This window comes from Prorops nasuta, unplaced genomic scaffold (genome assembly GCF_024137725.1).
Source record: "Prorops nasuta isolate Cenicafe-Biocafe unplaced genomic scaffold, Cenicafe_Pnas_1.2 PNAS00002, whole genome shotgun sequence".
Lineage (NCBI taxonomy): Eukaryota > Metazoa > Arthropoda > Insecta > Hymenoptera > Bethylidae > Prorops > Prorops nasuta.
The window spans coordinates 646,496-668,562 of NW_027116799.1; the positions used below are offsets into that span (position 1 = coordinate 646,496).

General features: G+C 35.8%; 2 protein-coding genes across 4 annotated transcripts in view; one reads left to right on the plus strand and one right to left on the minus strand.

The window, feature by feature from the left end:
- The first annotated feature begins 152 nt into the window (after window positions 1–152).
- LOC136777711 (mitochondrial disaggregase-like) lies at window positions 153–2,876 on the plus strand. Of its 2 annotated transcripts, none has more exons than XM_066734225.1 (10): window positions 153–660; window positions 731–783; window positions 864–1,053; window positions 1,122–1,372; window positions 1,425–1,515; window positions 1,597–1,804; window positions 1,877–2,009; window positions 2,072–2,284; window positions 2,350–2,647; window positions 2,715–2,876. In XM_066734225.1, exons 1-10 carry the CDS (start codon window positions 303–305, stop codon window positions 2,858–2,860), a joined length of 1,941 nt encoding a protein of 646 aa, XP_066590322.1. In that variant the 5' UTR covers window positions 153–302; the 3' UTR covers window positions 2,861–2,876. The 2 variants fall into 2 exon arrangements, with proteins under 2 accessions (XP_066590322.1, XP_066590330.1); XM_066734233.1 differs by having other exon boundaries at window positions 155–657.
- A 2,508-nt stretch (window positions 2,877–5,384) lies between these two features.
- Window positions 5,385–22,067, minus strand: part of Sytbeta (Synaptotagmin beta) — a 36,405-nt gene continuing 19,722 nt past the window's right edge. The window contains exons 3-10 of one of the 2 annotated variants that reach the window (XM_066734253.1): window positions 8,164–8,224; window positions 7,440–7,677; window positions 7,121–7,348; window positions 6,952–7,047; window positions 6,587–6,860; window positions 6,273–6,506; window positions 6,042–6,206; window positions 5,385–5,584 (exon numbers count right to left, since the gene is read on the minus strand). In XM_066734253.1, the coding sequence (XP_066590350.1) occupies window positions 5,405–5,584; window positions 6,042–6,206; window positions 6,273–6,506; window positions 6,587–6,860; window positions 6,952–7,047; window positions 7,121–7,348; window positions 7,440–7,677; window positions 8,164–8,224 (1,476 nt within the window). In that variant the 3' untranslated portion in view covers window positions 5,385–5,404. Of the gene's footprint in view, window positions 5,585–6,041; window positions 6,207–6,272; window positions 6,507–6,586; window positions 6,861–6,951; window positions 7,051–7,120; window positions 7,349–7,439; window positions 7,678–8,163; window positions 8,225–22,067 lie in introns of both variants that reach the window. The other variant, XM_066734246.1, reaches the window with a different exon arrangement.

Here is a 22,067-nt window from a genome sequence, read left to right on the forward strand (position 1 = left end):
TTCAGAAATCAGAACCAGAATACGAAAAGCGCATGCGTTCATCATCTGACAATGGCGCGACAAGACAGTCAACTCAGTCAAGTGTCAACGACTATAGCCGTGTTCCGTTATTGACTGTGAGTACTAGTAATCTATAGTTTGCGTGACATAAACTATAGATTTTCAGTACTCACAGTCAATAACGGAACACGGCCTATACAACTCATTTGTAGAACCAGTAGAACGTGAACGGGCTTAAATTGGCTTAAAAGACGATAAACTATAAAACGATTTCAACAGACTAACTCAATAATTAATCAAGAATGCTGCAATTATATAGATTTAAATCTTATTATTTTATAAGCAGTATTAAACGCTTGGAGAAAATATTAAATAAATTTAATATTAGTAAGAGTACTAAACTGAAGACTATATTTCAAACCATGAATGGAGGTTATATTGATACTTCTTTCAAATTGGAAAAGAATGCTTATATTATACATAAACTAATAAATATTTTGGATGGGATTAATTTCTCAAATGCGTATTATAAATCAGCACGTGGACAATTGTTTAAAAATTACTGTCATCAGTATAGCGAGCAAAATTACAGATATTTTCTTTTAGCTAGTCTTGGACTGGTAGTGGCTCTTTGTGATGGACATGATTATACCAAAGGTAGTTTGTATATGACTGAGATTTGGCATAATACTAAATAATTTTTCTAATAACACACTGTTGAATTTTTCAGAAAAAAGGTTCTTTCAGGCAGCTCAATATGGAAACATTCCTGAATTAAGAAAAGTAAATTAGAATTATACTAATACCTAACTTATATAAAGTATTGTCTTATATATAATTAATATTTTATAACATTAAAAAAGGCTCTGTCGGAGGGTGTTGATATTAATTCAAGACATCCGTTAGGATGGACTGCATTACAAGTTGCTGCAATTAATGGAAGAGTAGAAGCTATTAAATTTTTAATAAAGAATGGAGCAGACATAAATGCTGGAGATAACTTCATTAATATTAATAGAACAGCAAAAGAAAAAGGACTTCATATATTAGATGGTAAATATTTTTATATCAGATTAAGATTTTATTATAAAATAGCTATTTAAAATTACTTTTTTTCTTAGTACTGACAAAAAGAGAGGAGCAATTCTCAGATAGGTTAAATAATAGAGCTTCTTTCCAAGGATTTACAGCATTGCATTATGCAGTTTTAGCAGACTCTATAGGTTGCATAAAAGCTTTATTAGATGCTGGAGCAGATCCAACAATTGAAAATGAAGCTGGGCATAGACCATTAGAATATACTAGAGATCAAGAAATTACAAAAATTCTTACCCAACATGCTCTTAAATTTGATGAAATAATGAAAGAAAAGGTAAGAATATAGATTCAGTTTGAATCTTTGCACATGATCTTTATGTATTTAGGAGGCTGAAGAGAGAAGAAGATTTCCATTAGAACAACGATTAAAAAAGAATATAGTTGGGCAAGAAGGGCCAATCTCTATTGTTGCATCTAGTAAGTTTAAAAATATTAAGATATTTGATGATTTACATGAATTGGTGGTGTTTGAAAGTAAAATTTTGATAAATGTTTCAGCCATTAGAAGAAAAGAAAATGGCTGGATTGACGAAGAGCATCCTCTGGTTTTTCTGTTTCTTGGTTCATCTGGCATTGGCAAGACAGAGTTAGCTAAACAGCTAGCAGCTTATATTCATAAAAATAAATCAAATGCTTTTATAAGATTAGATATGTCTGAATATCAAGAGAAACATGAAGTGGCAAAATTAATTGGAGCTCCCCCTGGGTAACCAAAATTTTTTCTCAATTTGCCTATGGTATAATAAATAATGTATTAGTATTTCTTTAATAATTTTAGATACGTTGGTCATGATGATGGAGGCCAATTAACAAAGCTTTTAAGGAAGTCGCCATCTGCTGTAGTTTTGTTTGATGAAGTTGATAAAGCACACCCCGACGTGTTGACGGTCTTATTGCAATTATTTGACGAGGTACATTTGTAGCTGTAAGTGCATCTGTGATTAGTCATTTTAATAAAAATAAAATTAAACAGGGTAGACTAACAGATGGTAAAGGTAAAACAATTGAATGCAAGGATGCCATCTTTATAATGACATCCAATTTAGCTAGCGAAGAAATTGCAGAACATGCTTTACAGCTAAGAGAAGAAGCAACGCGACTTTTGAGCCATAGGCTCAATAAAACATCGAGCGACGACCAAGAGCCAGAGCAAATTGAAATATCTCGAAATTTCAAAGACCAAGTGGTAAGAATAAAATAATTATGGAAACTGATTTACCCATTGTGTATAAAATTTAATTTGTCACATAGGTTCGTCCAATTTTAAAAAGACATTTTCGAAGAGATGAATTTTTGGGAAGAATAAATGAAATCGTTTATTTTTTACCATTTTCACGTACAGAACTGATAAAATTAGTTGCTCGTGAATTGGATGCTTGGGCAGAACGAGCCAAAATTAGGCACAAAATAGAATTAAAATGGGAAAGGGATGTACTGTCGATTCTTGCTGATGGTTATGATGCGCATTATGGAGCTCGTTCCATAAAGTATGAGGTCGAGCGCCGAGTAGTCAATCAATTAGCTGCAGCACATGAACGAGGAGATATAGGTATGTTTTTAATGAACAAATTTTGTAAAATTTAATTTTACAAATTTAACATAAATGTCATTTATAGGAAATGGATCCAGTGTACTCTTAAAAGCAAAATGGCACGAAAGTGGTGCGAGCATAGCTATATCAGTTCGTTCCAAAGGACTGGATAAATTTGTTGACCTTTCCGATACGGATCATCTTACGAAGAATGTTAACTCGAATTTTTGATAACAAAAAACAATTCAATGAAATAGAAAATTAAAGCTAAATTATAAATTAAATCCTCTAAAAACATTGTTTTTGCTTTCATAAAGTATAGTTGTAAGAAAAAGAATTATATTTTATAAATACACGTGATTCTCTGTAGATAATCTGTATCTAAATAAATGTACAATGAACTTTATTCAGAATAAAATCATGGAAAGTACATTACAAGAAAATATTAGTTACACATAACATTTATGACATTTTATTGTTTATGGCTTACTGAAACAAGATTATTTTTAATCGAATAATCTAATTTCAACGTCTTACTTCTGCTTTCTTTCTTACGGAATATAAGCTGGCAACTGTAAGGCGTTCATTAGATTTTATAGTTTCTTGACAGATCATAAATATACCGGAGAGTTTTGCTTTCACCGGGATTCAAGGCAAATTCAGGTTCGCATTCTGTTTGTGTTTAATGAGAAAATTACGACGAGCAGCGATTCTCTTAAGATTATTCATTCTCTAACGAACAGATTTTCATTTAAATACTATATTAAATGAGAAATATGAATAGTGAAGCCAAACTTTTGCTGAAATTATGTTTTATATCTATGTATTATAAAATAACAATCCTTTAATATAAATATCGTATCTGACGTGGCATATATAGAACAATATAGAAATACTGTAAGTATAAGTTAAGCGTACGATTCGAACCACTCTTCGTATAGTTAAGCGCTTCATCCGTCCAACTTTTAATAAGATGTCTCGCACTTTTTGCTCATAAATATTTATATATAATATATAATATTATCGAATATATGTATTTTATTATTATTTATTTTTAGGTAACGGTGATTAACATATAACTAATTCTCTTAACAGTATAATGATGTTACTTTTGATGAAGGAGACATTTAATTGCAATAAAATATATATTAGTATACTACAGCATAATAGATATATTCGATTTCGGGCATACGACACAATTTTCTTACGATTTTCAAGAAATTAAGAAGCAGTAATGAAAATATAAATTGGATGAAACACATGCGCGTGAAAATTATTCGCATGATATGATGAATTTGGTCGGAAGCTTCTCTTTTCGTGTTTCATGTAAAAATCAGACTTATTATCTTTCATTTTGCACTTGTTTTCACAAATTTTAGATTGTACTCCTGAAATCACTTATTGCAAAGATAATGAAAAGAAACGTATCGTATATTTTTGTACCTTCATAATAACGCGCAGTAAATATATATCTATACTATTATATAATATATGAATAATAATTTTATTTTACGCTTAATAACAACATTATTTATATAACATAAGCACAATACTCTTGCAGCCATATCGCTTGTTTTATAATATTCTCTGCTGATATATATTATTAACATTATGAACAATATCTTTGCATGTTTACATCTGTTTCGCTGGTATATAACGGAAATGCTATATAGAAATAAAAAACATCACATTCAAAAATACATGGAACAACGCGTGTATATGTATTCCTCATTGAATATAATTTTTTTTGTATTTTTATACATAGTTGATTATGCATGTTGATAATGTGTCCACATTCGTCGACGATAATATATTTTATAGTAACAAATAATTCCGAATGTGACATATTTACTTCACAATTATGAAAAAAGTATATTGTGCCATAGACATATTTGTATTTCTAACAATATATAAGATATATAATATTACAATTTTATATTTAATAATAATAATAGGGATAATGATACAAGAACAATATTTTCCATTGAAAACAAGACTTAGGCCATTTTTCTTTTCATCTTTTGCAATTAACAATCTTGAGGCCCCTCGTTTTTATAATCTTTGCTCCATAGATATAGATTTAGCCATTTATAGCCCATTTTGGATGACTCTCCAGTTGAGCTTGGAATATAGTATATGTTTTTGTGACACACTTACAATGAAAAAGTAATGTTATAAAAGTAATTATTATATCTTCTTAATAACTGTAATACTTTTGTACGGTCACTTATTTATCTGTAAATAAATTGTACGACTCTTCTGGATGTTATTTCATAACAAGAGTCGATCCTCATCATTTCCACAAGATGTTTCTTTAGCTGCACTACATATGTATATTAAAAATATTAGACTATATACAGCAAACATTATTGTAGAAAGTATTAAACTTCTCGAAGAAGTTTCACGAAGTGGAAGCTACAGTTTCATAGCAAGTAGCCATGCAAGAGCAGAGCCAACTCAGTATTCTTGGGGAAATTATACGATGGACGACAATTTTATTGAAATTCCTCGAGGGCGAGAGCAAAAAATATAAGACGTAGAAACATATATATATATATATATATATATTATATTAGCTTTATAGCTCCCTATACATTGTCCTCGGTATCATAATGGTATACGTAATTGTGCCGAAGATATAATAATAATAATAATAATATTATTATTATATAACAGTAAGTAAAATCGCAAATATTTCTCTTTTAAATCTCTCTATAATTAGTTTCACTTGAAAATAGCAATACTTTTTGATCCAGGGACAATCGATCAGGGGAGCTAATGCAATGTGTGCCACATCGCGATTCCCTTTCTGGGCGTTTGCGTCATATGAAGCCAATGATCGCGGCTCTGATTGCCCTCGGCTCCGGGTCCGGTTCTTGTCGCTGGTCCAACGATGCAGGATCCAACTATGGCGTTTCCACCGATTAATTCGCTACTAGAGTCCATCACGCATACCTATTACGAGAATTAGTGGCGTTTGATTAATAGTCCCTTGGCTGCTTTTGTCCGCTACTTATAGGGTAGTTACTTTAGTCAACTAATATAACAATGTCCCTTCTTTTTCGTTGTACATTTCTATTAGTGCACTGTACTATAGTATAATAAATTAGAATAATAATAATCATGTTGGAAAAATATCTTATTTCAACTAATTACATCAGTCCGTCAGTGAAGCGAAAAACAAACTCAATAACAATATGTAAACAATCACTGTATCATCCTCCGAACGATTCATTCCAATCACATTAAAACGATTTTTGCAATCGATAGTCGTTTGAATAATATGAATAAAATCCGTCGTTTATCTTTTAATAAAGAACAATTATATAGCATGGAAAAGTGGACAGAAAAACACGATGTAAAGATAGCGAAATCCTAAGGTATCACAAGTATATAGTATATTTTTATGTACCTCAATGGCCGATGCCTCAAGAACAGCAGCTGGTACGTCAAAAGCCATAGCCTCGTTCCAAACAGGACTGGTGGTTGCTTTTCTCACAGTAGTCTTCTTTTTCTTGATCTTCTTCTCGCCACACAAGAGGCTTACTTTCACAAAAGGATCCAGAGTCTCTTTATCCTAACCCCATTGATGATCGTCAGTCAGAAACAATTAATGAGCAGTGATGCGAATAGCAAATTTTACCTGAGAAGGGAAAAGATTTCTTGCTTGCAGCATGTGAACCGTGAGCCTTTCTGCGCTTGGCAAGTAGGACAAAGACAGTAGGACTTCCTGAATCTCTTCCGGTGGTTTCCGTTCACTGGTAATTTCACCCCAAAGCTCCACTGATGACGCTGTCGAGGCTAATTCCAGACTCTCTATAGCTATCCTAATCGTTCCTACCATGTCGTTCCTCGAGAAACGATCGTAATCGAATACCTATGAAAAATCCACAGACGATAACAGTTGAACGAAGGCAAACATTCCAAGAAAGTTTAATATATTTTAACAATGATTGCCTGTAAGATTAGAGTCTTCTCTTGCAGCTCGTCGTAACTGACTGGAAATTTGAATTGTTGATTGAAAAATGGATTTGGAGTGTTACGATGAATCGGCGTTTGACGTTTTCTCGAATCCACCTTAGGGCTCAGCGAGAGTTTCACGTAGGGGTCATTGAACCCCCCTTGATCGCTCCCAGCCAGGTCATGAGCCTCTATGAGGTGTACGTGCAAATCGGATTTGTCAAAGTCGTACTTTAAACGCAAATGCAGTCTTCCTAAAATTCTTCCGGAGCTAGGCGAATAAAATTTAATTAATGGGCTTTATAAATGGCGGAGATTCAATGATGTAATGGAGTAATTTCTGTGGTTGATGAATTTTGTACCTGCGAGCGTTGAGGAAAATTGGCCCATCCCTTCGTTGGTAAAGATCAGGTTGGAGGGAGCCTAAGGGGGAAGCTGGTGGAACTGGTCCACCATCACTACTGTGTGGAGAACACATAATAAGAAAAACTCTGGAGCTTCGGAAGGATTCGGATATGGTTAAGGTTTTACCTGATGGAGGATCTTGGTGGTGGTATCAGTAACGGTGACAAGCATCTGCTGGGAGTTTTGGACGCTCCAGCCACCGATGGACAGGCACAGGAGGAGCTCGTACCGGTTGCCAAGGACGACAGCGAGCTTTGCGAAGGCGACGCATTTCCGCTATTGAGGCTCGTCGTGCAACTCGAAGGACTCGCACATCTCGCGTCCAACGAAGCTGCTCTACCAGGCGATGGTGATCTGTATATACCAGTGTAATTTAAAATATTATTATTCAATGAAAATCTGACTGTTTTAATTGTGGCGAAGGTTGAATATATGTATATTCGACCTTGAACTCCTGCTGGGTGGATATGAGGAAGCAGCATGAAGTGGGTCGTGATGATGGTGGCGTCCATCCGGTCCAAAAGCTCTGATCTGCGGCGAGGACCTTCGCTGATTCGAAGGACCAGAAGCTCCCTCGAGAGAGCCCTGCGAACTCACAGAAAGGTTCCTCGCAAGGACTCGTCCACCCCCCGAATTCCCACTACCCCCGCTGGGATAGCTCCTGCTCTGGTGCAAGAGGCCACCTGAGAATTATCAATCACTCGATCGATCCATTTTTTTATCTGTACTATGTAGGAACCGTGCATGTACAATGACAATGAGGTTAGACTGTGAATTAGTGCATGTGTATTTGTATATACCAGTTGGGGCTATGGGTCAAGTTTTTAATTTTTAACAAATTCTTTGCGTATACGAATATAGTTATACATTCTTACTTCAATGTCCTTGTATTAGTTTGCAAGGTCCCTACAGGGCTCACCAGATAAATCCATGCTGCACCCACAAACCAGAGACATAAAATTTCGTTTAACTTTTTATAAGCTTACATCACAAGGGATTTAAATTTATTTATACAAACTTTTTTAGAGCGTTTCCGATTTGTACTTAAAAAAAACTTTAAAAAAATTCATGTCTCTTCTAGTTAGAAAGATAAACAAAAGTTTATGTCTCTGATCTGGGTCATTTCATCCAGCGAACCCTGTATGTACACTCTTTGAACAATTGATCACCCGCTTCGGTCGTCGTGGATGAAGGCTGCACAGCGTATTGTTCCTTGGCCACATTGAACTCCTGCAACAGAATTATTTCATCTGTGCTTAAAACAGTATTAGGAATATTTCTAACGATTCAAGCATATGAAGGTCATAGTTTCTGTGGTGAGTAAAAATTTATCGAAAAAATTGGCTTGCAGTAGAAAACTTGAGAAATAGTCAGACATTTTATCCTTTCAATAGCTTTTCGTGCAGGATGTTACAGTATTCAGCTGCGTTTCGATACACGTCGCAAGCGCAATTAGATCACTCGTGAATTTTCCGCTTTTAATTGACGGCTCGAGATAATTACTCCAATTAATGGTGAGTAATTTAATCACTGGTGCTTTCGTCTACCTACTCGATAGACGGCAGAATAGTTGGACGAATTGATCTTTTTGGCCAATCCATAAAAGATAAAAGCTCTGTGCGATGGTACAATGGTTTTTTTTTTACTACGTCGTTGAGAAACGGGGGGCAGAATTATTTCTCTGTATTAGGGCCGGTAAATTGGCTCCTTTGAAATTGGAGCAGGGAAGAATCGAGGTTCAAAATGGAGTAAAATAGTGGTAAGGGTGTGGAGGGTGTGAAATACACTGGAGGACCTTTTCAATGCTTCTGACGAATATACGTCTGAACGTAATCCTTGGCGCAACAACCGAAAGGTAGAAACATTTTCTTGACCTAGATATGTACGACCTTTCTTACCACTGGGGAGAGAATCGTCATTATTTTGGTTGTGCTATATTGTATAGGCAAAGAATCGAGCTGCTCTTTCTAATTCTGATATACAACGCTCTTATTTTCTATTACCTGCAGTCAATACTCTGTAAAGAATAAGTTACAACTAATATTGCACAATTTCTGAAAAAGTACCATCAATTATTAGAAAAGCCTGTTATTTTCAATTTATCTTTTGCTAGAAATATTGCTTTATGTAGGAAACTTGATAATTCCAGGCATTTTTCAATTACCACTAACAGATATTGACGCATTCATATACGGTTCATTATTCAATTCATTGTCTAATTATTTCGAGCTGTATCAAATCACCAAGGATTCATCATTTTCCGCTTCGAAATTCTCTAACGAGGTTATGAATTCGATATTTCACCGTTGTATTAGCAGCCTTGCTTCAATTTTAAATGCAGGTAAAACGCAGGGGTAAGCGCATTTTAACATTCCACCCTACCCCCACACTTTCACACATTTCAAGAGTCTCCTTTCCCTTTCTTATTCAACATCTGCCCCATTTTATATCGATAATTCTGTTCTTTCCGATTATTCGCGAAACACAGGAAATACCATTATATTCGACACAAATAGTTTCCGGTTTGATGCATCGCTTATACGTTTGATAGCTCTTTGAAACGTGACGTATAGATAGAAATTATTGGTCTCTGTGATAAAAGTCAATTATTTTTTCAAATCTTTTTCCTCGAGAGATTAGCTATAAACTTAATTATCTCGATTTTATGTAATCAGTTATCACACGAAAACTGGTGTGTAGGTGTGCTAAAAAAAAGCTGACAGAGAATTATAGGGAAGATTATCGAATAAATGAGTTTTCTTTCTGTTAATTGAGAAATGAATTTTTTTTTTTCATAATTTAGAAGATATCTTAAAGTTAAGCAGAATTTACTCGTTTGCAATGATAAATCCAAGGGTGAGAAAGTATTTGGTGGGATGATTTTATAGAGGTTTGGAGGGGAGGGGGATTGGATATAGCAGAAGTTCGATCGAGCAGTTTGGCGAGATTTGCGTGAGAGTCGAGGAAGAAAATTGGTGTAGTTGGCTTAGATGGAAAGGGGAAAAGTTGTGACACGGGGGAGAGTGAGAGAGTTTGAAGCTGGTTGTGAGACGAGACGAGGTAGAGAGGCAGCTCTTGCTAGGGGCGAGGTCGCTGGAAGCTGCTACCTTTCATGGGTCGATACTCCGAACAGCGCGGGTCGAGGTTCCGCCCACGCGAAAATATCAGAAACTAAATATCAAATCTCCACGTGCTTTTTCTTCTCCCTCCCTCCGCTCTCATTCCCCCTCTCACTGATTCTCGCTCGACCAGCACGAGATCCATCAGCTGTTCACGCTTTCAACATCTGATCGAGCTTTCTGATAGATCTCGGCCGCTGGCCGAAATATAAACCTGGAGTGATTAACTTAAGGTCACGCGGTCCCAAAGGGAGCGATAAGCAAGAATAACGATCCCTCGTCCGAACAATCTAAACGAAAACGCTTAAGAACCCGTAAAATATAAGTTAACCCTGGTTGCCGCTGAAATTTCATATACCTATATATATATATATATATATATATATCACTGAAAAATCCTAATCTCGACACCATCACTCTCTATTTTCTATAATTGCATATAAAAATTGATAAACTTTTTTTAAAACAATTATTTCAATCATTTTCTAGACACGCCATTTTATTATAGTTCTGAAATTCAATTTTCCTGTTTGGCGATTCTCGGGAAGAAAGGAATGAGCGCTCCAAGGATTCTCTGTTAGTTAAGAGCCCTGATGCCCCTTTTTCTTCATATTTCCTAGCCATCAATTTTTGTCACGTTTCAAATGCAAATTGATTGCTCAAAACGCCCTTTCCGTACTACGCGCGAGCTAAAACACATTTCGTGTTTTATAATACAATGGCGAGGCTTTATTTTCACAAGAAATACGATCACTTTGACGGATTATTCGATGATTTCACGCGAAGAACGCTACGACTCGTGAAATGCTTTGTTCTAAGCCACTCGGAGCTTTCGAATAAAATGGATAGAGCTTTTTCGCTGTTTTCTGATTACTACTCAAGTCCAATTGTAAAACGTTCTCATTTACGTTCGTAAAAAACAATTATTAAAATCGGGGGATTAAATTAAAATGCCTATCAAAGGGCTGAGCTTAATTTTAGACCGGAGCAGCTTTTTTTTCAGAGGTGAAGCGAAGCTTACGAGCTTTCAGAATTTCTCTTTGAGAGGAAAGGAAAGTTTTTAGACATTGCTTTCTCCATGAATACGCGGGGCTAAACGTGTAAAAGCTTGGAATAGTGTGACATGAAAAATGTATAATATTGATAAATCGTGAGTCATCTTGTATCCTCGATACCCGGAAGGACGCGTATTCGGAGGATAATACTAAATCCCTGTATCGCTCATCATGCTACTTTATCAGATCAGATTGTAAATTACTTCAACTCGACGCTTATACCGAGGATGAAACGGACAATCATTTTTTATTCCTATCAAAACAACGATTTCGATGTCAGATTATCAGATTAATACCCGCTTATGTATACTTATACTTGCTTTTAATAAATAGCCTACTTTTTCCACTTTTCACAAAGAAACAGTCCCTTTATGTAAAAAGTGTATTTTAGATAACAACAAAGATATTTTATTGGCACAGATTTATGATAGTAATAATAATTATTGAGTTTCACGATTCACAAACGGTACGATATTGCCTTTTGATATTAAGGCTAATCTTAACAACAAATTGTCCAATTAGCAAATTCATGTCGCTGCTCTCGTAATCCGATTATAGGTCAGATTTATCAGATTAATTAACTGCTTACAGATTTAATACGTTCCAATGGACATCCAAGTGAATTAGTGAATACAAAACTTTTACTAATTCAGCCTCCCGCCAAATAAAGTTTGTTCCACAGAGAGAGATTGATGCACGAAACAATTATTTCTTCTATTATTAGCATAGTTGGAAATTGAACGAATCAACGTCCATTAATTCAATTAATTGTTCGCTTCAGCTCGAACGATAAATAAGTCATTTGCATAAAGGTCGCGTCTTTTGGATTCTTATGAATAATACAATTTTTATGAGATAAATGACATCCACCCCTGATCGTCAAATTTTTTGTAATTCACTTAGTCGATTTTTATGTAAATGGTTGGCGCGTAATAGAGACGAAATTCAAAAGAAGAGATTTTTTTATAGAAATAAAATAATAAATATCGACATGTGTGTACGTGCCATGAAAAATTATTAGTAAACATTTCAATTTGAAACGTTTTGAAGAAAACAATCTCATGCGGTAATCAACGCGTTACGGTACAATTACGCAAGTAATTGAATTGGAAATTATATAACTTTGAGTGAGTTTGCGTCACGGGGGAATGTGAATGGGAGAGGATACGAGTGAAATACAAGCGTAACTTTGCAGGGCAGTTTTCAAAACTTGAGATAAAACAATGTGAGAATAAAGCACTACTCGACAATGTCAAAGACACCATTCGACATGTCACTGGAAAAGCTAATTTGTATATATCTATTCCAGTTTTACTATGCCTTTTGCAATAACAATAATATTCATTATATACATATCACATTGATTACAATAATATATTTTCCAGTAATCCAGTCATTGATCGATAGGTGCTTGGCCAATTTGTATGCAGTAGAAAATTTATATTGCAAGTAGTCCAGACCAATCTATCTTCGTACTCAATTTCAATTATGGAATATAGCTCTTTCGTCTGGCAAAGGAAACTTTTCTAATAAATGATTTGTTTCTTTTGCCTTAATGTTTCAGCATGAGCATGAATAAAAGGCGAAATAGACGAGACTAAACTAAAACTCATCGCTGATTGATTAATTTCACCTCGTGTTGCTAGTATAGCAAGAAATATACTACCCCCACTGTATATTAAGGTTGAATATGTGCCTGCTTTGATGTACATCTTCGATTAATCTATGCTTCATAGTACTAACCCACGAGCCAAGGTAAACAGGATCTCCTCGAAAGGACTAATTAACGCTAGAACTGCTTATCGAAATCGCTCATACTATATCTTCCTCTTGTTGAGTTTTATCAGTGACGAAGGGCGGTTAAAGAGGACGAGTTTTTTATTCATCTGTACCTATATGTATATATAGAATAACAAAACCTATCGATGCAGAGATAAATAAAAATTAGAGATATTCCAGGATATTTTACGTTTTTTTCTTTTTTTAAGAGAGAAGAGGATGGATAAGAGTGCGAGAAGAGTTCTATGCGAAGTCACGTTTCATAATCATAAACTAGATGGAATAGTGAAAGGGGCAAAAAATGGGTGGGTGATTCTGATAATATACGCGTGTATGTTTCTGTCAGCACTTCAGTGCCAATTAACCACTCTTTGCTATATATATAATATTGACGAGGGAGAAACATCGATCCAAGTACATCTGCTCGTGGATACTTGACCATAATTTAATCAGCCACTGGAGGCGATTACCAATGCTGACCAAAGGCTTCTCCAAGGACGAGAAAGCACTCGATGGATGGCTGGAGGCTTCAGAGGCCTTTTGGAGAGAGGGAGAGAGGGAGAGAGGGAGAGAGAGAGAGAGAGAGAGATATATATGGAACGTGAAAGGGGAAGAGGGGGATAGTAATAAATGGCAGAGAGGCGAAGGACGAGACGAACGATCCAACTAGGTACGAAAGAATCTCCGGTGCAAAGTACGATAAGACAGTATTGGATAAGTGATGAAACTGAAGAAAGGCCAGACGGTGATGCTGCGTTTAAGAATTCTCCAGGGCAAATGAGAAAACATCACTGAATAAAATTACACGTGGAAGGCCGACGTCCTGTTTGAGAAATGCTGAGTAAACTCGAGAGTTGGGAAGGTTGGTGTTTTGGCGGAGAGTTACGAGAGCTGCTTGGCGAAAAGGAGGAAAAAAATATCTGGACGAGTTTGGAAGTGTGCGAGTGAAGGATTCGGGGTGAGACGTTCGATGATGCGGATGAGAATGAATAATGGCAGGAGGAATGGAAAGCCTCAGGAGTTGGGTCAGAGATAGACAAATAGACGACGAGAATATCCCGAAAGGGAAGAAGAAGCCTTCGTCAAGGGAATCGATTCAATTATTGATGTATAGTATAATTAATAGTAAATGTGACGTAGTCGAGCATCGATCGAAATTCCATATGCTTATATAGTGTCAGTAGGCACACCTTAGGGATAGGATCGTCGATACTACCGCTATACATTCTCAAGCAAAGCCCTTTGCTCTATGGATTTTCACACGAAGAGCAAAGGGGATATATTTCGCTATATATAGTATAATAAAGCTCTACGACCACCGATATTAATGCACTGGGTTTAATGCACCACGCGGGATTTTAGATTGATGAAAATTAATCCCACACGAAGAAGACAAGGTAAGTTTACGTCGATACTGTACCTTCAACCACTTAGTTGATTATCGTACAAAATTTTAGCATCGTAGCTAATTTATTAGCAAGATTTATGCAATATTCCCTGAAACTTTATCGCGCTAGAATTCGACCAGTTATTTCTGGAATAATACTAATATATGAAATACTTCTTTCTGCCGAGTGGCAGTGACAATATGGTGAGATACACAGGGAGTATTATTCTTAATTAATACTAGGTCGCATTCTTCGAATTGCCGTGGAAATTTATTAAACGGTGTCCCATTTGCACCGCGATGCGTGAGCTTGATATTAAACCAGCTTGCGTTTTAGGTATGTGCGGAAGCTGCTAGAACGAAATATGACCCAATTTTATAGCTGATTTACGCGCAATCTGTCTCGTGCGCCAAGTAGACAAGGTCCTTATGTCTGTACGATTAACGAAAATTCACTGGGAAATGTTATCGACAGATGTCATCTCTTAAAACAAAGAAATACTCCACGTGCAAATATTTTAAAGGGATATAGATTGCAAATATAGAAATAAAAAAATTGCTTTCTCTCTCTCTTCTTATTCTTCGAACAGAGTAAATGTCGTATCCAGTTGCTTTGCAATACTTTGCAGGATCTTCCACGCTCTTATTCCATAATTTGAAAAATATTCGTTGTTTCGGTAACTAGGAGAAAGTGAAACCATAAATATCACTTTTAATGTAGCATCAACACTGATTTCGCGTCACCAAACGGCTTTTATGAAAAACAATTTCTTTGTCGTATAAAAAATACACTTATAAGTCATCCTGTCCAGTGGTTAAAAATAAAACTCAGGGACCTTTTTTTATATAAAAAGTTTCAGATTGTAAAATATACGGTTGGATCATACTCTGCCAGTGAAAATAAACCATGGGAACCTAAAGAGTTTGAGAGATTTTTCATGTTGACTTAAAGAAAAATTCAGTCAGAAATATGAAGAAGATTTGGATTCATTACAAATGTTGCCAGTCTGGCCATATATTGATCATTACTACTTGGCGTCGACACTAACGTATTCCTTGATCACTTACAAAATGTCATACTTCTCTGTGACTCTCCTATACAATTCCCTTAATAGATAGTGCATTTCTTAAATTTTTATTTATAATTTAACCGTTGAAAAGTGTTAAAGGATTATGCAGCATGGCTACTGCAAAGTGGAAAGTTCCTACTGGATTTACATGATTTTACAGGAAAGGAGCTAATAACCGATCGGATGAAGATTGAAGGAGGCACGTTTGCGGTGTTCTTCAAGTACCTTCGTATTGATAAATTGCAGGCACGAGTTTCTCTCATTAAGGTTTTTTCACACTGGACTGCCTCTTTAAAGTAACAATAAATCGATAAAATGGTAATTGGTACCTTTCTGCATCGAATGATAAAAGGAAAACGAGAGAGTGAAAACTGAATTCGCCATCTATGCGATCGTTCCGTAACCTCGATATTTATCCCGGTTATTTTCCTGACGGCTGACGTCAAGCTTCGAGACTGACGCCTATGGCTAAAGATTACCTTTATACTGGGAGGGATTAAAGATAAACGTCGACGATGAAAGTGTGTGCTCCACAGGATCGAGCATTATCGAGATTCTCTCTAACAGAGGCTACGATGGCCCTCTTTGTAAGATGAAAAATAACTACCTTACTTTTATTCATGCATCCACCTTTTAAATGCCTTAAGCTACATCCATACCAAAAGCAACACGCACAAACTGTTAATTTTCTCTTGAGTTCTCATCAGTAAGAAAATATAATCAGGATACAATAAAAATAATATTTTTACGTGTGAATTATATATCGCAAATCTATCCTTCCCATTGCATCTGCTTCAATGTCAATCCAAAAGCGATGGGCTCATGGAAAATATTTCATTTTATAGTCGACTGCAAATCGAACTGAATAATACGATATAAAGCGAAACGGATAATAACGAGCTCGATGCCAGCAGAAGGATCCATGCAGCAAACGGTTTTAATGCTCTGAGAAAAATCCTTCAAGCTTTTTCCAAAGGCTGACTAATGCAATAGTGGAATTCACGACAAAAATTGTAATAAAGCCATCGACGATCTCTTTGACAATTATATGTTATTATTTTTCTTCGTTTTTTCCTTCACTTTATTCTTATACTTTTTTGCACGTCCGTTTTTACGTGGATGTGTATATACTGGTAGCGAAAAACAGCGATGGTTTATAGAAAAGTCTGTGATTGTGAAAGCACAGTTTATTGGTATACGTATAACGACTGTGCTTGTACTCGGTGTATTATTATGAATATCGTGCTCGTGGAGTTCAGAGGGCGAATACTAATAAAATAAATTCCATTATACCCCCAATTGTACCGAGCACACGTGGAATTCGCCATGAATTCTAATGATCGAGATGGACTTTTCTCGTTGGTTTCCTATAAAAATATCACCAAAATTTCTCGTCCAAGGAAAGGAATAATATAGCCTGGGGTAGAAATATCAATGTTCCTATACAGATATATTTAAGTTAAGCCTTTTTGAAAAAATATAGAGATGCGCGCGTAACGCTATTGAAATTAAATGACTCGCTACACCAAAGGGAATATGATTTTTTCAATAACGGAGCGTAGGCGTCGACTTTTAAATCAATGGGATTCGTTAAAAAAGAAAAAAAAAGAAGAACAAATAAATGAGGATTTTCACGTTTTTGGTCAATTGACTTTTTGCTCGAATCTTGTGGTTTTTTATATATTATTTTTTGTGATGCCAGCAAGAGAGATGGCAGGCGCATGGGAATTTCGCCAAAGTAACTTATTTGCTTCCAAATGCGCGTTGCTTTTTTCATGCAAACTCCATGTAGGGTACCAATGTGTTTGTATTTACATTCATACATATATAAAATTGTATACAATAGAGAATGAGCCCGTATTCAAGGCAGTGCAACAAGTGCATCTGGGTTTAAAGCAACGAACCGCAACCAGTTTTCTTTTTTCGGCTGAAAGTAGTACCGTGGAGTTCAAGCTTCGGCCGATTTCTCAGCATCGATAGCTCGAATCTAATGCATCGGGACTTGCGTGGCCAATTCCAGAGAAAATTAAACTTTCAACAAGAATTTTTCCACCATTAATCCTCCTTGCACGCGTCAATTGCACACGAATCAGCTGCTCGTTAAAGCGGAAGATTTAAGGGGAAAAAGAAACAATAATAAACGACGCAAATCTTATTAGATTTTACACAACCGCTCAAATCTATCTCTCTCCTGCAATTTTCTACGTTTCTAAAACTTCTCGTTAGACGAAAAAACATTAATTTCCAAGTAAACATTCAGAAATTTTGTGTGCTGATTCCTCCCGAAGGAAAGAACTTCTTCGCGACATCCTAAGGAGAATGCATTTTAGAGTTTCTCAAGGTCGAGGAAGATTCGTGGAAGCTATTCGAAAAGCTACATCCGGAGTTTCCAATTTCATGGAAGTACGCTTTCATTTCGTACTTAAGTAAAATGGAATATGGACCACGATGCAAAGTAACGTTAAAAGAGCTGTTTTATTAATATTTTTATACTGGTTCTAGTTTATGAAAAAAAAAACCCTTTAGCTTAACGTTAACGGTTAAGTAGTTTATGCTATTTTTAGTCAGACAAAATACACAAATTTACTCGGTTAAGCAAATTTCTAAAAAAAGGTAGTTGTTATAGGTTTGATCGATAATGACACGAGGGTTGATGGGCATTATCCCAGCAGCGTTGTATGTTTGGTGTGTACAGTGCACATATATGATAACTGGGAGAGGCGAGTGAATAAAGTGTATGAAATGTTGTAAATGTAGGTAGAAAAGCGTCACAAAGACAAATGACAAAAGAGCAGCTTTTGCTAGCATTCAAAGGCAAACTGGTTATTGGGAAAGGTAATTGCATTTTGTTTTCGTTGCTGACGCGCGATTGGTGAGGATAATTATTGTTTTTCTTACCTCGGAGCTTGCAGCAGAAATGTTTCCCTCCGTACTGTCAGTGCTGGTCACCGATGCCCCACGCTTTTTTTTGCAAAGGAAACAACAATGTAGCAAAAGAGGAACCAGTCGTTTGGAGCACAACATGGCAATATTATTAATAAGACTTGGTATACTATAACTTCGCTGTAACTGACGTTATAACGAGTTGCTTAATAAGGCCAGACTTGTAAAAGGGAATAGTTTGATTCTACTTGATAAGACCAAGTTTAATTAGAAAATTTTCCACTTCCCATGGCCCCAGTGTCGAAAGCATTATCACAAGAAGGATTATAACCCAACGATTCAACTCCCAATTAACTTTTTACAGAAATCAGTCTAGACTTTTTAACGATTTTAATGACTTTTTCTTAATAACCCTTTTTTCTACCATTTTTCTAGAGTTATTTGATGTGTTCTGGGGAGTACTCACCTCGGAGCTGGTGGTACTATCAGCACTGTCAGTGTTGGCGACCGAGGACAGTGGTGACCTGGAGCCCCTTTGAGCCCATCTACCCCTAATTATCGCCACCCCTGTAACGACGCCAATTTTACTCGCGGCGCTACTCGAGGACGATGCTTTGTCCCCGGCGCCGCCTCCTCCGCCGCATGCTAGCTCCAGGACATCGCCCAGGACCTCCGATAATTTGTCCGGCACTTTGACGAACGCGTCCAAAATCACAATTGACGATCGAAGGACGCGAGGTCCTTCTTTTCTCTTCCTGAATCTTCAAGGACCCTCCTCCCACGCGTCCCCGCAAACACTCCTCTCCCACCTCCCCACCCAAATTATCTTGCCTGTCCCCCCCACCTTCGGCCCAACCTCCACCCCTTCTCCACTCAGAAAAGGCACAACGGAATCTTCCAGATACTATCCGCAGAGTTTCCCTGTTTTTTTTTTCGCAAAAACTTTGACAGTTTTAACTTCGTAAGTTTGTCAGCATCCGAGAAACTCTCATGGGCGACAAGTATTAGAAATCGATCCTTGTCAAGGCTGGTTTTTGATTGTCCTTTGGTATCTTCGCTATTCGGAGATTTTTAAGGAGTACTTCATTAAAAAAGTCAGACTACTTTGTTTATAGTATGTACCTACAAGTTGTAGCGTTGGCAACACAGTGTCGTCAAATTAAAAAAAAAAGTAAATACTACTTACTCGATAATTTTATTTGAAAACCAGTGAGTAATTCTTCATGTCGATTTGGTTGGTCGTTTTATTACTTTGATGCTTTCGTGAAAGGTAGAGATGACATTTGAATGTTTTTCACTGTATATGCGTAGAGTAGTTTCGCTCATTAAAAACTTTACGATTTTTTTATTTTACACGTAGGGGAACTAAGGGTAAAATGGAACTGGAAAGATTAATATTCCATTCTCCTATGAAAAGACACAAAAATTTAATTTTGATGCATTAAATTGACAATTTTTACTTTAATCAAATACTCGTAGTACTTTTTTATCAAATAAATTTTGTTTTAAAACGTCAAATTTTGCTTTCAACTGATTGTAGAAAATTTTTAGTAAAGGGCAAACTACTGAGCAAATTAGAACGGATATTATTACTGATTGAAGGAAAGGCTTTAGTATAAGTAAAATGAAAGTGTCAGTAAAAAGAAAAAGTATATTTGAAATACTGAACAAAATTAAAAATAAAAAAAATCAACAAAATTTATTCAAAAAATATTAATTTTCATGATGCTTGAGGATACGCAATAAGATTCTAGCTGTTTTTCAACTTTATCTAAATATGTACCCTTAGACCTTAATTTTTCTTTCCCTAACTTCTTCCCGTTTTCTATTAAGTCCGATTCGCTTTCGTGTCGATTTGCTTTACATTTCCAGTTTCATGATACTTCATAATATAACCACGAAGAGATGGCAAACAGTGTTTTATCTTGCCCCTTTCAGTTTGTCTCTGTAAACATTTTATCGAAATCGTGTTGTCATCAATCACCCCAAAACCAAATATAATGAATGACAATGGAAAAAATAAGTGCTAGTGCACTTTTTGAATCTTTATAACCAGCTAAAAATTTATTTAATTTATCCTGTTTGACATTCGATCAAAAATTTCGTAATATTAAAAATCACTCCAAAAACGTACAACATTACGTAGGTTTTATAAAACGTATAGAGATCATAAATATATAGCTTTTAAAAATACACAAGGACTAAACTATGATCAAGTTTCAATAATATCTGATAGACGACTATTGCTCATATCTTTTATGATGAAGATGTTCCGTTATATCTCGTTTTCCGTTTTGCCCTTAGCTCCCTTAACATTCAATTTTGCATCCATCTTCTTACGAATAAAATTTTATCAGCACAGTTATCACCAAAGATTGTGTTAGAAGTTAGTAATACATTAAGTAGTACAACTATATTCATTACTTTTTACGAAACGACGCACATGGTAGACATTATTTCGCTAACGATGGAATAATTTAGTGGATGATTTGAAGGTATTGGTCTGATCGATCGATCAACTGCAACCTTCAAGTTTTTCTTCACAGAAAGACGATAAAGGAATTTAATATAAGATTGAAAACAAAAAACTTTCAAAATCATTTTTATTTCAAAGGGAAACGATTCCAGTTGATCAATCATGGGTTTAATAGTTAGTTAACAAATATCTGCTAGTCGTGTTTTTATTCGTAAGACTTCAATAATTATTTAATCATTAATTTTAGAAAAACATGATGTGAAAATAAGCGTGCTAATAAATTATCACTCGCGAGAGGAGAAGTGTTTCGACGTTTGTAATGACTAATGTTCCTGTGTACACTCTGTAAACAGACATTCAAATTCATTGGTTAATTTAAAGAACGCATTAAAAGAACGAGATACGCTGAATCATTATTTTCTAGTTTTAAAATGAAACTATTGAGCGAGTCTATGTGATTTTTTTTATTTCGGCGACACTGTGTCCTCAACGTCATCTGTCGAAAGTGACGTCAAATGCGTCATTTTACGTCATGCATTTAGCAAATTAAAACTTGAATAGACCAAAAAAGACAGATTTTTTGTGTGCAGAAGAGTGTTGGAGGAGGGATATTCTTAAAAGAGATTTTCAGGAGTATCCCTCTTTGAAGAAGCGTGCGAATATTGATGTAATATTGCGTTACCAAACATGCATGAGGAATATTCGATATGCAATCAAAACCAATAGCGAAGGAGACAAAACTCGCGGAACCCTTTTAATTAAGAATTTCACTTGGACGATAATTTTGCAATTGGTAATTGGATCATTCCATGTAACGCGATAATACAAAGTTATTTCTTTTCCACGTTAATTAACGAAGCGGTAGGTAGAAAGGATAAAAGTTGGTATCGTCATCCAAGTTCCCTTGGTAATTGGAACTTTCATTACATTAAATTACGTAACTAAGTTGACTCTGGAGGGGGGTAGTACTATGGATTTTCCGCAATTTGTCGTATAACGCACCGTTGTTTATTTATCGATGGACTCCGATAAGGGAAACAAGTCTAAAATAAATAGCCCATCATCATTTCTCTCCTTTCTTTTTTCACATAAAAATATCCTGTTTAATGAGATTGATCTTCAGCAAAAACTTTGAGATCACGCTGGGTACCGACGAGAAGCAGCAATTAGCGGGAATCGATCCAAATCTCAGGAGTATACATTCTAAAGTGGATAGCGACGAATATGAGTTAATATCACGTTACTGATAACTGATTTTAAGTAGTATAGCATTATAATTTGGATTACACCGAATTACAACGATA